The sequence below is a fragment of the Zosterops lateralis genome (assembly GCF_965231275.1).
Source record: "Zosterops lateralis genome assembly, chromosome: 2".
Taxonomy (NCBI): domain Eukaryota; kingdom Metazoa; phylum Chordata; class Aves; order Passeriformes; family Zosteropidae; genus Zosterops; species Zosterops lateralis.
Window position 1 is genome coordinate 64669805 of NC_139763.1, and position 15341 is coordinate 64685145.

General features: G+C 41.9%; 1 protein-coding gene across 3 annotated transcripts in view; it reads left to right on the forward strand.

Annotated features, from left to right (window-relative positions):
- WDFY2 (WD repeat and FYVE domain containing 2) overlaps positions 1-15341 on the forward strand; it is an 85079-nt gene that overhangs the window by 9416 nt on the left and 60322 nt on the right. Inside the window, exon 1 of one of the 3 annotated variants that reach the window (XM_083885036.1) lies at positions 10042-10214. The exons of the other annotated variants lie outside the window; for them this stretch is intronic. Within the exon in view, the coding sequence (XP_083741162.1) occupies positions 10078-10214 (137 nt within the window). The 5' untranslated portion in view covers positions 10042-10077. Of the gene's footprint in view, positions 1-10041; positions 10215-15341 lie in introns of those variants that run through there. 3 annotated transcript variants of the gene reach the window in all.

Consider the following 15341-nt stretch of genomic DNA (forward strand, 5'->3'; position numbering starts at 1 on the left):
TTTTCAAGGGGAATGAGAGTCTATTATGCTTTAATTTATACATTGTTTAGAATGCTCCAGACTCTTTCTACCTCAGCACCAATTCTTCCTTTTCTGCATCTGCTCATTGTTTCCTAATTCCCTTTTATTATACTGAAATCTATTACTTTTGTGTTAAAACACTTTACGATAGTTTTCACTGAGACATTTGGAGTTTTTACTTTTGTCCCAGTGTCCCTCTAATTAATATGGCCAAATTTACTATAATGTCAATTACTTTGTGAAGTATATAACTGTAATTGTGACCATCATCTAAATCTGTTCCTTATTGCACTGCTAGCAGTGCAGCAGACCACTAGCATCAAACTTTCCTGTAATTCTGACACTGAAGTGAATTCGTTCCCAACTGGCAATAAGAAAGTCTTACACAGCTCTTTCTCTGCTTGAGTTTTCTGTTTTCTGGATTGTGAAATTATCCTCTGCATAATTCAGGGACAGCTTCATGATCTGTGTTTGGCAGAATTTGTTACCCAACAGATGTCTGGACAGTTAATGACCTCTGTAAGTACAGCCCTGTGATTTCTTGCTACTGATAGTCCAAGAATTTTTAATCTATTCTGCTACAAGTCAGCACTTGAGCAGCATGCCACCTCTTATTATAAAACAAAAGCATAAAATATGTATAAATTTTCTTTTCAAAATTGTGATGCCTGGTCAGAAGTGGTCTTTTTCCCTCATTTTCTTCTGAGTCTTTGTTCATGTATGTGTACGTGCAGTGCACAGATGCACATAGCTCCATGTTTTTCCTTGGCCAAAATCAAAGGACATAAATGAAAATCCCTGAAATTAACTAAAATCTAGTTTCAGAGAAAAAGTACTCCCATAAATACAAGTCAGACCTCACACTGCACACCTTTAAGCTGGGGAAAGGGCAGATATCTAAAGAGGTCTATGGTAGCAAAGCCTTTTTGACTGTCACTTTTGCACATAGTAAAACGTCTTTCAAGAGGATTTGAAGGCACTGAAGTGATGTGTTCACAGTATGAAATCATGGTGCAGCTGCACAATCATTCCTTCTTTCCTTTTTCCCATTCAGATCAGGTTCTAGCCCATCCCTGCATAGGAAAGTTGTCCTAGTTTCTCTTCTGGATTGTTTTTTTTTTTTTTTTTTTTCCTGTTCGGTTATCGGCACTTGTGAGAGGAAATTTGTCAGTCAGGATTGTATCAAAGAAGAGGTAAGAGAGTCCCTAACATCTGGCACTCATCTCTCAGAGGAGGGAGTCAAGGAATTGAATGCTGATTGATACAGATCCAGTCAGACATCCCTGTGGAGATATTCTGCAAGCCAGGTGCTGAAGCCCTTAGAACATAAATCTGGACAGTGAAGTGCTTGAGAGGATGGCTTGTACTTCAGTGTGTGCCACTGTGAAGGAGAGAAATTAGGCTGCCTGCATACAAGTGCTCCTCTAGCAGCTGGGGTCCTGGCAGCTGCCTGGGACTCTCATGACATAGTTCCTGAAGTGCCAGGAAGTTTGCTAGATGCCTCACTGGTACCTGCTTCTGCAGTGGAGGGGTTATTGTGGTTAAACTGCTGGATTGGAAGGTACCAAAACCCTGGAGAAAGGTTCATCAGCTGGATCTACACTGGTAACATTCAGAAGCCAATGCTCTTGCATTCTATGCAGAGCTCTTGCAATTGATGTATAGGCAGATTACCTGGCAATTTTGGCATGAAATTCCTGGCAGCCTCTCAGATGATACATGGATCTGGCTTGGAGGAAGAGTCATTTTCTTAAAAGCAATTTTACATCATCACTTTTGGGTGAAGAAGAAAATATTGGTTTGTTTGATCGGTTTGTTGTTTTGTTGTTTTGTTTTAAATTTTTTTTTGGGGGGGGGAGGAATTTGAGGATTTTTGTTTTGTTTGTTTTGTTTGTTTGTTTAAGTATATGCCTACATGCATATCTACTTTTGGTTTTCTTCAGATGGAGAAACCTGTTTCCAACACTCATTCAGTAGTTTAAAGGGTCTTTACATGTTCTTAATTACTACCTGTCCCCTTTTCCAGTGTCTTCTCACTTGAACACTTTGGGAGACATGTCCAATTCTTACTGTTTCTTGTCATGGTTCACTGGCAAGTAACTATTGCCCTAGCCCCTTCCTATTACTGGAACTGATCAAACATGCCAGACAAGTTCTTTGGATTTCAAGAGCATCACTTGGCTTCCTATAGAGTCTTTTGAGCACGTTTATCTTTTGATATTGATACCTGGTTTAGAGCCTCTGTGTGAAAATTGTCCCATGCTCATATTAAGCATAAAATACAGAGTGTATTCTGGGGCTAGTTAGCCTGAATTTTGGGGGCTAATGAAAACTACTGAGAGTGTAACTTTTTTTTTCTCCTCTCTCCCAGCTGGACTGACTCACAGGTTTTCTTTGTTTTCCAATTTGGAGTTTCCTCTTGCACTTTCAGAGGTACAAGCTGTACACTCGTCAGTTCCTCAGTCTTCACAGAAGTATTTCTACTATCTTGTCAGATGTTATTTTTATACAAGGAGGTCACTGAGCTACAGATGACTGAATAATTGGTTTTGCCCTCCAAACACATGTGGCTTCTTGTCTCTAGAGCATTTCCTATTTTACAATAAAGAGTATTTCTCCCACTTTCATGAATTTTCACATTTGGTGGATGTCCTACAGTGGACCAGTGCTTTTACACCTACTCTTGTCCCAAAGGAAGTCTCCCTAAAGCAGCTAAATTTGACTCAGCTATGGTTCTCTCGTCAAAATCAAAGGGCACTCTGTAGATTGTGATTATAAACATATGGGCCTACTACAGTGCAAGATGTTCAAAGCAATCAGACATTCTGGCTGCAATTTATCTAGAAGAAAAATTATCAGGAGCGGCCAGGAGGTGATCAGAACCAAATGCTATACAACACCATCCATGATAATGCCCATTTAAATGTGGCATTACTGGGATGTCTATATGTGCTCACAGGCTGAGGAACCTCCTACCACAGTGATGGCCAGAAATGGTGATTTGCCTGCTAAAGACAAGGTGGCACATAACATTGGCACAGAATAAGACATGCAGAAGTTTCATTAGACAGTCTGGGATTCTTTTTTAACTCCAAACGGCCCTGCAGCAGTGAGTCATAAGTCCCTGTTATACACTGAAACTTCTGCAATTTTGCTCTCAAGCTGTTTCTTGGGACTTCTTTGCAGAAATCATTTTCTACAGGAGGGATGAGTTCAGCTGCCATGCTTTAGGAACCACAAGCTTTTAAAACAATCTTTTGTCATAGGTTTGAGTTGAGAAAACTGGCAGCTTAGCAATGGTTCCACCTATATTTTTAAGGACTCAGATGCTTCGTTTGTACAATATGGAGCTTTCCATGTAATTGCAGTAAGGGGTAAAAATGGCTTGACTCCAAGAAAACTTCCCAGCTCCAAAAATGTTTTATGTAAAAATATGTATTAAAATTATGCCAGAGCTTTGTTAGCGGTAGCATTGCTAAGATCTTTTGGCCATAAGTATCAGACTTTTTGTATTTTTTAATTATTCCTTCATTCCTTCTTCAAAGGCACTTTCAATATTATCAAGCAATAAATTTTTTATATTTTTATTAGTTGTTTATATTTTAATATTAGTTTTTGTAGTTTTCTCTTTGTACATTCAGATCATAGAATCACAGAAAGGTTTGGGTTTGAAGGCACCTTAAAGATCACTGAGTTCAAAGCCCCCTGCCATGGGCAGAGACACCTTCCACTAGACCAGGTGCTCAAAGCCCCATCCAACCTGAACACTTCCAGGGACAGAGCATCCCCAACTTCTTTGAACAACATGTTAGTGTCTCACCACCTTCCTTGCAAAAAGTTCCTTCTTATGCCTAATCTAAACCTACCTTCCTTTGTTTTAAAACGAATGCCACTTGTCCTGCACCACAAGGCACCACAAGCCTTGGTAAGAAGTCTATGTCTTACAGGCTCCCTTTATATATTGAAAGACTGTAATAATGTTTCCCTGGCACCTTCTCTTCTCCAGGTTAAACAACCACCAACTCTCTCTGCCTTTCCTCACAGGAGAGGTGTTCAAGCCCTCTGACCATTTTGTGGTTCTCTTCTGGACCAGCTTTAAGAGGTCCATGTCCTTCCTGTGCTGGGGATGGCAAAGCTGGATGGAACACTCCAGGTGGGGTCTCACAAGGACAGAGTAGAGGGGCAGAATCACCTCCCTGGACCTATTGGCCCACACTGCTCTTGTTGCAGCCCAGAGTGTGACTGGTTTTTTGGGCTGTGAGTGCACATTGCTGGGTCATATCCAATTTTTTACTCACCAGTATTCCCAAGATGATCTCTGCAGGGCTGCTCTCAGTCCATTCATCCCCTCGCTTGTGTTGGTAATACACTGATCTGGGTGCAGGACCTTGCACTTGGCTTTGCTGAACTTTGTGAGGTTTCAAATGGTTGAAAGCATTTTGTCAATCTAACAGCATCTACCATAGACCCATGTGTAATAAAAGTGAGAATAATAATAATAATAATAATAAAGCCAAATGTACAAAAGTTATTGTAAGAAGTTGTTCCTTGACATTCCCTGGATATGTTCTTAATTGCACACTTTAGATGAAAGAAAAGGAAATACTTTGAAGCTTTCATATAGTTCCTGCATTATGTAAGACAAATTTATTTACCTTTCATGCAGGTTACATAGGTGATTTTAATGCATTTTCCAGATACAAAATTGTGTTTGCTGATCATACTTTATGATTCTTCAATATCACAGATGGAAGATTTAGAGAAGAAAAAAAAAAAAAAAACTTAAATCCTGAGGCCTAGAAAAATATAATAATGAGCTTAGAAGAATTGGTGGTCAGAAAGTTCTACCAAAAAGACAATGAATTAAATTACAGAGTTTTTTTTACAGAAAGATGGGAGCCCAAAATGTGAGTAATACTATAGCAGGATCAAAGAGGACAAAGGAAACAGCAATAAGACTGCATACAATGCCAGAACTGCTTATGGGGCAAAATGTATGAGCCAGGAGTTCTCATTTGCAGCCCACACACTGACACAGCATCACTTTTTTTGTTCTCACATGTTCACAAAGCCAACAGCACTTGCATGGCAGCTAAAAATGAGTATATATTTTCTCGACAGGGTACTACACAGTGGTACTGCCATGCTTATTTTTTAATCCTAATCTTTCTCTCCATAAATTGGACCCAGACAAGATTCAAGCTCTGTTTCTCATAGGTCCTCATTTAATCAATGGCCACATAAATCCACGCTAATAAAATATAAAAGAAAACTGTCACAATGAGCATGTAGATCTTATTAATAGTAGTGTGATAGGTGGTATGCTATTGATTGTGTGACTGATAAATACCTGAGCAAAATAAGGAGCACTGATTAAATTTGAGAGTGCATTTTTATAACAAGTTTCATCTTTTTAACAAGCAAACGGAGATGATGGACAAGCAAGATGGACAAGTAAATTTTCCACAGAACATTTCGGTACTTCATGAAGTTTGCCAAGTAAATTTTCCACAGAAAATTTTGGTACTTCATGAAGTTTGCCTTCTTATATAAAGAGCTCATCTATATTTGTTTCCCACAGTCTTTCAAGAATGATGCTGCATCTGAAATTAAAAATACTTTTTGGTAACTATTTTATGAAGGCTGTCACTGATGACAAAATAGGAGAAGGAGAGAATTTTAAGCATGCATTTTTGCAGTTTTACAGAAGTGGAGGTATGGAAGAAATTGTAAATCCCATATATTGTAAAGCTGGAAAACATTTAGTTTACAAACAAGCACAGAAGAAAAGCATAAGAGAGAGTAAAACACTGTATTCAATGACTACTGAGAGGCAACTCTACTTGTTGCCAAGTGGTTTTTACCTTTTTTATGTGGTTATCTTTTGTGTATGTAAGTTCTTTGATTTTGCATGGGTGATTAAGGAAGAGGCCTCAGAAGCCAAAATCTGGCTTGCTGTCAACAGAGCAATTTTAAATGTAAGCACTGAATCAGTCAAAGTGCAGTTTTGCTCCCACACTAGTTCCCTTCCTACAGGGTGAGAGCAACTGGAATCAGATTACTTAATGGCTCAAAAGGGCATGAATAATTTGGGCCTAAAAATTAATCACCATAAACCAGTTTTTCTTTATTAGAGGCCTCTTTTCGTGACTTTTACTACTACTCTTATTATTGTTGAGCACTTTGTAAAAGGGCTGTTTTTCTTAGCATCCACAGAAAGACCAATCTGTTTATTAAAATGTCCTATGCCTACTCAGTGGCCCCAGTGCTTGACAATTTTAGCTGAAATGTGAGAGATGCCATTTACATTGGCAGATCATGTAATGGTCATAATTATGCACTGAAAAGTACAATTACACCAAAACAGAGCATGTTGCTGTGGTTTTTGGTCAGAGCATTTCACCTTGTCTTGTAACAGGAGTAACAATCTTGCAGAAGGGGAGAGGCTGTAAACACAGAGCTGACAGCAGACCTGGGAACCTTCAGCTCCCTCCTCTCTGAGCCACTCTTTCCTTCCGCAGGTCAGGGTTCTCTCTGCTTGTCTAAACTGTCACACAAGATGTGATTACCTACTTTTGAAACCAACTGCAGTATGTAAAACTTAGAGGAATCTCACCCCTGTATGTCAAAATAAATAGCTATTAAAAAAACCCACTCCCAAACCCAACCAACCAAACAGAAGATGGAGCCAGAGAGCAGCTTTTAAAGCGAATTGCCAGAGAAGATCAGGAATTCGGTTTGCTCCAACTCCTGATCTCCAAACAAGACTGCAGACAAGGAATTGGAGAAAGTCCTTCAAGACTGGTGCAGTACGAGGGCATAGATAGAGGCTGCACGATGTGTGAAGGCATCAGCCCGAACCAGCACAGCTGCTTCCCCGGGGCCTCCTGTCCTCACCCTGCACACCAATAACATGAGCCACAACTGCTGCTTAGAGGCAGAGAGCCTAATTCTGCTGTACCCCAACCAAAAGGGGGAAAGTCAGCCTGCCTCAAGAATAGAAAGGCCAAAACTAACAGAGGGATGGATGTTTCATTTACCGTGGCGTCATGCCAGAACACAGAGTAAGAGAAATTACACTTAAGAACCAAAGATGAAGTAATATTAATTTGATATAAAGTAAGCTGCATTTTTCAGCTTGATTTTCATTCTGTCTTACTGGTGAATACATTCTTTCAAGGAAGTTCACATAATCCAAGCATCCCTACTAGACAAGAAATAGAACCTTTAAATGATGACATCATGTAATTTTTTGTAATTTCCTGCAAAAGGCAAATACCAGAGGAGCATCTTATAATTCTTCATCCTACAACATTTTTTAATGCAGAAAAATAACTGAATAAGCTTGTTTTTCTTGGCTTCAGATTCAGATGCTAAGTAAGTGTGCTTTCAGTCCTAGCAATATTTTTAATCCATGCAATCTGATCTGCAAGCTATGACAGAAAATGAAAAAAGATATTCTAGGAAGTATTTATGAGATTTATTTGCTTGATTTTTCTTTTCAGTTATATGGAGAACACTTTTCTAAACTTTTGCTTCTGTAAGTTCTCATTAAACTTGATGTCTACAGCAATTCTACCTTTGAACTGTCACACAAGACATGATTACTAACTTTGACATAACAGTAAAATTCTTTTTAAAAAGTTTTTGATTGTTTTGTGTGACAGTGGTAGGCCTAGGAGAACACTCAGGTCCTGTTGGTAATTTCCATGCCTTTTCCACCATCATAACACTCTTTAAGCCTGTTGGGGAGAATGCAAGAGGAAGCTCCAGGTTCTCACTTTAAAATCTTTCTATTTTCTCTCTGTCTCCCTTACTCCTCTCCCCAGGTTTCCATACATTACTTTTTTTTCCATCAGTCATAGCAAAATTGCTTTTGTGTACCATAACTTCCCAACCCTATTTCCTCATCTCATCAGGGAGAATAGAGCACTGAACCCAAGTTTGCACACCTGGTAAAATGATGTACTAGATCTCAGGACACCTTTCTATTATTCAAGTACTTTCCTGGTCTTGCAGAGAAAATCACCATTACAGATAAGCTTTAAAAAAAATGCCTCAAGAATTTTATCTTGAATAGCCATTGGAATTCTGGAATCTCTCTTGCATTATGCTGTCTTAAAACTTGAAGGAGTAGCTGGACCTGGAACTTTAAGGATATAAGTGAGACAAGATTAATAGGGAAGAGTGATGTTTCAGTAGGCAACTGAGGATAATCCAGCTGGTTTGGGAGATATATAGGACCCCCTGCCAGTCTTGTGACCCACACCTTTGCCCATCAAGACACTCATTTTCTCAACTACCACCTTCTTTAAAAGCCTTTTTGGAAAATATATTCTTGGTCTCCCAAGAGCCTGCAGCCTGCTGTCTACAGCATACACTCAGCCCGTTTATCTGTCAGTGATCTACAATGCCTAGCCTTGAGAGCAAACTACTATAAGGGCAGTAGACCTTACCAGACTTGCGTTTAAAATATGTTTTTTTAATATATTCTGAAAACTAACAAGTATATTAATCTTCAAAGAATACCTCACACCTCACCAAGTAGTGAGACAAGCATTTCTATCTGTAGGTCTAACCTAGGACTGGAGGATCATCCATAGCAGTATGAAGATGGATCTTTCACTCTTTAGTAGTAGCTCCCTTTTAGGAAATAGGAGGAAGAAATATTATCTAGTCCAATCACACATCCTCAGGGAAATAGTTTGAGACTGCAGATTCATATCCTGTAATCCAGCTGTTGCTGACCAGACCTTTCCCTCTACACAGTACCCTTGTAGACCTGTCATGTTTCCTTAAGAAAGCCTAAATGTCTTGCTGTGCTCCTGCAGACACTGTTTGCTTAGCAGAACAGAGATTACTAAACATGGTGAAATTCAATTTCTGTCACAAGGTATTGACTTTTATCTTTCCTCTGTTGCCTCTACTACACAGGCAACAGAAGTGTGAGTGGGCAATCAGGATTTGTTCTGTTGCAGATGCTGCTGTGTTCCTCCTGTAGAAAAAATTCATCTCCTGATCTTGGATTTTTTCATACCTGCTTTTTTTTTTTTTTTGCCTTTTTTTTTTTTTTTTTTTTTTTTTTGCCTTTTTTTTTTTCTTCTTCTTCCCTATGAGAACGACTGTTCACTGGGCTTAGTGTGTGTAAATTTAAAGTTGCAGCTGAAATAGCGCTTTCCAATCTGCTGACAACTTCTGCAATGTAGGATAGCTGTTCAGACACCGACCACGATTTTCCAGAACCTTTCCAAACAGACTATGGAAGTTTTGGATATGTCCCCGGAGGAAGCTGCCTGTTCACTGATCTCAGCACAGAACTTTGGGCAAGTGAAATGACTTTCTTGGAGCACAGTGAATGTGTCAGGAACAGCGAGTGAAAAGAAGCCGCTCGATGCAAAGGAGCTGCTGGAATTGTGCTCCGTTTCCCGTAGGAATAGGCTTTTTGGAAGAGAATTCCTGCTGGTGCAGCCCCTGTCTAATGCAGCAGCAGAGATCCCATGGTTACCTTCAGACCCAGGAAGAACTAAGACAGAGAAACGTAACCAGAAGGATGCAGCTACTTTCGCAGCAACATTCTGTTTAATCTTTACTCTCATTGGGGTTTTTTTTTTCCGCCCGGCGGCCACAGCGGCGTGGGACGGGCCGCAGGGAGCCGCAAGGCCATAACCGGGCCCGGCTCAGGGGGGGACGCGCTCCCTGGGCTGTCCCTGGGGCGAGCCCAAGGCGCTGGGAGGGCGGCCCTGGCATGAGAGGTGCTCTCGTAGCTCCGCCGGACCGCAGGAGCCCCTTGGCGAAGCGGCGGCCCCGCAGCCCCGATCTGCGAGATGGCGGCGGGCGGGCGCCATTTCCCGCCCCTCAGAGCCCCGCCCGGCCCGGCCCGGCCCTGCCCGCTCGGGGGCGGCGCCGCCGCGCTGTTCCTGCTTTCCCGGCGAGCGCCCGGCGCCGGCAAGTCCCTCCTCCGCCTCGGCGCTGCGGCCGCCTCCCTCCTCCCTCCCTCCCTCCCTCCCCCGGCCGTAGCCTCCTCCGGCGGCGGCAGCGGCGGTTCCCGCCGGCCCCATGGCGGCGGAGCCCCAGCCCAAGGCGCTGACTCGCAAGCCCCTCCTGCTCAACAAAGTGGAGGGCTCGCAGGACGTGGTGAACATGGCAGCGATAGTGCCCAAGGAGGATGGGGTCATCAGCGTCTCCGAGGACAGGTACCGGGGAGCGGGTGTCCGGCGGGGCCGGCAGTGGTCTGTCACCTCCCGGCGGGGCTGGGGGCGGTGCCGGGGGTCCAGCTGGCGGTGCCCCGGCGGGAGGTGATGGGTCCCCTCGGCCAGGGGTGGTGGGGGCAGACAGAGCAGCATCGCTTCGCCACTGTTCACTGCACCGGAGCCCCGGCGAGCATCAGGGTCCAGCGCAGGGACATCGCTTTAGGCAGACACATCCCGTCCTGGAGGGGAAGGAGCCCGGAGCGTCCCGCTCCTCCTCCTCCTCCTCTGCCCCTGTGTGGGTCAGGACAGTGACCAGGCTGGGGCACTGCTGAAACTTGCAGGACTTGAGTGACTTTTCTTAGAAATGGGATTTGAGATCCCCTTCATCACGAGGATTGCTGGGGACTCTGTGGAGATCTTTGACCTTGCCTAAGGCTGAAACAGTAGTTTTGGTTCCCGTTTCCCCTCTCCGAAGGTTTCGTGGTAATTATTTAAAAATTCTATGTAGCAATGATAAGATCTTAGAGTTAAATCCCGTGTTGAAAAGCTGCCAAGGAGGAGAACGCTTTCAGGCCCTTTAGCAGGGATTCTTCTCCGGGATTGAGGCTGCCCAGAGGCAAATCTGTGTCTTCTAAAAGAGCTCGAACTTCATTCAGCCCTGCAGCTGGAGCTTCAAAATTCTGTCTTGAAAATATTTTATTTCAAAATAAGTGCTTATTTTTTCTTGCAGTGTCCATAAATAGGTGTTTTAAGCAAGGTTTCTTTGCGGCTCAGGTGTGCTGGGTAGCCTGAGATTGAGCCTGGGTGTCCTGAGATTGAAAGACACATGTTGGTGACCAGCACGTCAATATCATGTTTTGATACTCACGGGTGTTTGAATGGACTGTCTTGCTCATGGATGCCTGTTGGTCTGTTGAGTGTGTGCTTTTATGTCTCTGCAAACTTTCTGAAAAGCTGACAGTATTTTCTTTCATCTTTGTCCTCACTGCGACTAAGTTTTTAGCTGTCAAATACGTGCAAATTTAAGATCATTTAAGTTCACCTTAGCTGAGGTCTCCAAGTGAGCTCTCATATTCCTGGTAGCAAGAGGAGCTGATCTACTTAAAACAAGTATACTGTCAGAGAAACTTTAAGTAGAGTTTTACATTGTTATGTACTCGCAATTTTATTGTCTTAAGGTTTTTTATATATTTAAAGTGACGTTGAATAAAGCTTGAGCTTGTTTTGGTTCATTGTAGCTTGTTAGGCTTACTTAGCCAATTCTTTTTAGCTATAAAAAGATATTCCTGAAATTTATTTCCTCTCATATAGCTGTCTCTCAAGCTCTGCATCTTCCCTCACCTTAGCAAAAACAAGTAGCTTTAGTCGTTGATAACAGGTTGATGTTCCAAGTCGATATTTCTGTGTAGGGAAAAGGATTGATGAGACATCTTTATTTTCACTAGTAACTGGAATATCAGCTTCAAGACACAAGCAGTGAAGAAGAAGCCAGGAGTTTCGCACTAGGAAGGTCAGGAGGTTCCCAGGCTATTTTCTATTTAAAGGAATTAAACAGGTAATGCACCTGCTTGCAGCATCCTTGACATGCTACAAGCTATGATCCTGCCTTTTGTTTCTTTAGGCATGAAGATGTTGGTTGATTGGTCTTAGTATAATTTTCTGCTTGCATTAGCATTTTTATTATAATTAAAGGTTAAGAGTCTAAAACTGATTTGGAAGGAATAGTAGGTTGGGAGTCTAACTTGCAAGGTTTTAGGCTACCTGGGGTGAAAGTATAATTTGCCAGACTTTAAATACCTATGTATTATGATTAGGCATGTGCAGATCCTTTTGGCACCTTTTCCTGTTTGGACTTGCCTTCTCCTGTCAGTGTTCACATGATTGTTTAATGGCCTTGGAATGTGGAGGGCTTTTAGAGCTTCCTAGAAACTGTTAGGGATGGTTGTGGAGATGTTATCTATCCCTTTACTTGTTAACCAAATAAGTGAGTTTTGTGCACATTTCCCAGTCTCTCATATGCACTGCTCCTGTCAGGAAAATGTTCTGAAACCTCTGCAGAGAACTTCAGCTGGAATGACTTGCCATCTCCAGCACTTGCTTCAGGCTGGGACACCTTCTCTAGGTGAACGAGAAATTGCTTTGCTTGTTAATGGCTGACCACATCATTACTGAAGTTGCTGGTAGTGTTTGCATGTGCAACAGCTAGGTACCACTTTAAAGGTTTCCTTTGCTGCATGATGTGGCCCTATACACCTAAATCTTTAAAAGCAGGAGCTATCTTAGTCTCTGGTCTCAATTTTGTATGGCACCAGTGGTATTATCTGGTTTTAAAAGACACAATAGTGGTTTTAGCTATAGCTTGCAGACATAGTCATGGATTATATAGCTCTGCATGTTTGTAGCACATACATGCATGTATTTTAAGAAATAAAATAAGAAATAAACTACGTAATAATAGAGAGTGTAGTTATTCCTCATTAAGAAAGACAAGGGAGGAAAAGAAGGAATCTGAGGGAGTGGGGAGGGAAGCAGGTTTACATATTTAACTAGATTCTCAAAACTCTGTATGCCCAACAAGGTTGGAGTTCCTTTTTAGTGTGTGTCATTTGTACAGATGATGCACACAGATTTTCTCTTCTGGATCCTGGTCACTCTTGATAATTGAGTGATGCTCATTGTATCCTAATCTTAGTGGGTTTTCTGATTCTATATCTGGGCAAAATAGGCTGAGACTGTATCTACAGTACAGCTGGTATGTGTTTGAATGATAAGATGTTTTGTGGTTTTCTTCTAAGGAAAATAATGCACCTGTCTAGACAGGTGAGAGGTAAAGTAGTGGCAAAATTTGATATCCAAGAATGTATAAATCTAGTGCAGGATGACTTTAGGAGTTAGTAGCTTTCATCCATGCTCTTTCCCTACCAGCAAACACATGGACTCAACAGACATATATAGTCAAACATGTGGAATCTTGAGTGATCCATAGCATTGTATGCTCATGTGAAGCTAGAATGGGATTTTTGTGATGTGCACAGCTGATCCTAAGTTGTCATCAGCTTCCTCAGTATTAAAAGCATGCACTACCATTTCAAAATTGTGGAGCATCCTTGTCTTTTTTTGCCTTCAGAGGGAGATGTGGGTGTTGGGCATGTCTGAAAAGTAGGTCAGTGGCATGTCAAGTTCAGACATATCTAATTCCATGCTCCAGAGAAGATTTAGTGTCATTAATCTTACCTGAGCATGGGATACAGTGGGACAAGTGCAGTAGCTCATCCAGCTTTCAGTGCAAGCAGTTCTGCTCAGTGCTGGCACACTTGTGTGTTTCTCAACAGTCTGCCAGTGCTGTGAGTGCTAATTCAGCTGGGCCTCCAATGGTGAGACTGGCAGGAGGGGCTGAGTTTCATCCTGCTAAACCTGCACTTTGCCACTAGCCCTCTTTTACCACTGGCTGGATTGTAAGTGAGGAAAACTTTCACAGAGGCTGGTGTAAACGGCTTTCCTGGTCATTATGAAGTCTGGTCTGTGCCCTGTTGTGGGTGGGAGTTCCATGCTCACTTCCATGCTACAGACCTTCTAAATGTAGGTGTTGCAGTCAAGAACTGTTCTCTTTGAAGTATTCACAGGAAGTAAAAGTTTTCACAGTCAACTGAAAATTGTCAATGGGAATATGCATATATGACAAGAAATGCAGGACTTATCTTTGGCTTTATGTTGACATGACTTCTAACATGGAGAACTCTGATCTTTCCACCCTTTAAGTATATCAAAAGCAATCTTTTTCTTCTTTTGGTTTTCCTGTCCAGATCTAGAACACTGAGCATGCAGTGTCACAGTTCATGCCTGTGAAAAAGCTCTAATGGAAAGGTGGGATTCGTCACACGGTGCTGCATTCAGGCAGCATGTGAGGAGCCACAGACCCTGGGTAAACTGAGTTTCCTTTCTCCTGTGGTGGAGTGATAGAAAGTGGTTGCTTTGCCCAGCAGTGTGGTTGCAGTACTGGTCTGTAATTCTTATCTAAGCACAGGGTTACATCACTGATGTCTGCTCTGCCTTGTGTGTGACTACTGTTGGTTCACAGCAGCAGAAGTGCAGGTGCTGTGAGAACTGATTTTGATGCTGTCTTTGTATGTTTATCAGTCTAAGTCTTTAGGTTTCACACCCAGGTGATTGCAGCATGAGCAGTAGCTCAAGCAGTGCAGAAGGTGCTCTTCACAAGTATAAAAGGACTTGTTCCTGCCTGGAGGTTCTTTAAATTTTGATTAAAACATCAGTCACCAATAAAATTGTTGATAGGAAGTGAAGAGACCTAGCGCTGTAGATGCAATTTGGTTCCTTTTTTTTTTTTTTTTTTTTTTTTTTTTTTTTTTTTTTTTTTTTTTTTTTTTTATTATTATTATTATTATTAAGTAAATTTTTTGGCTATGTCGTAATTTGATGAGTGCATGTTTGGAATAAAGGTCAGGGTGGAAGTTTGTGCTGGATATTTGCAAGGAAGAAGCGGATGCTGGCAAGAGGCTTAAGAGGGAGGACAGGCAGTCCAAAAGCACTTGGAATTAGACATTGTTGCAGATGTTGAAAAGCACTTGTTCCTGATTTGACTAACATGTATCCTGTTGAGATGCCAAAATCTGAGATTCACACATAAAATGTCTTGGGGAGTGCATGTTGGGAGTGATAACCTCCACTTAGTAACTTGTGGGAGAGCTTGCAATGTTGTGCTTTTATAACCCTCTGTGTCACTTTCTGCCACCACTTGTTGAAGTTTGTCCAAGCTTGTGGATCCCTTGCCCTAAGATGATCTCCTCCTGTGTGTCAGTTAAAGATTTAAAGCACAAACATTTAGTCTCATCTCTCTGCTTTGAGCTATCCTGAAACTACTAGCTCGTGTAGATCAATGCACAGATTGATAAGACTCCTGCAGTTACAGTAAGTTCATGTCTTAACTGCAAGATGACTGCTGCAAAAATGTGCTCTGATTTGACTTGGACCACAGCTTGTACAGACCCAGCTTCAGCAGCACAGTTGGGCAGCATAAGAGTAGAATCTTAGGTGCTTGAGCTTTTCAAGTTAGAGGTGCCATGGCTTTTACTCCCCTCTGTTTTAGAGATTATTCCTTCTATAAAAGATGTG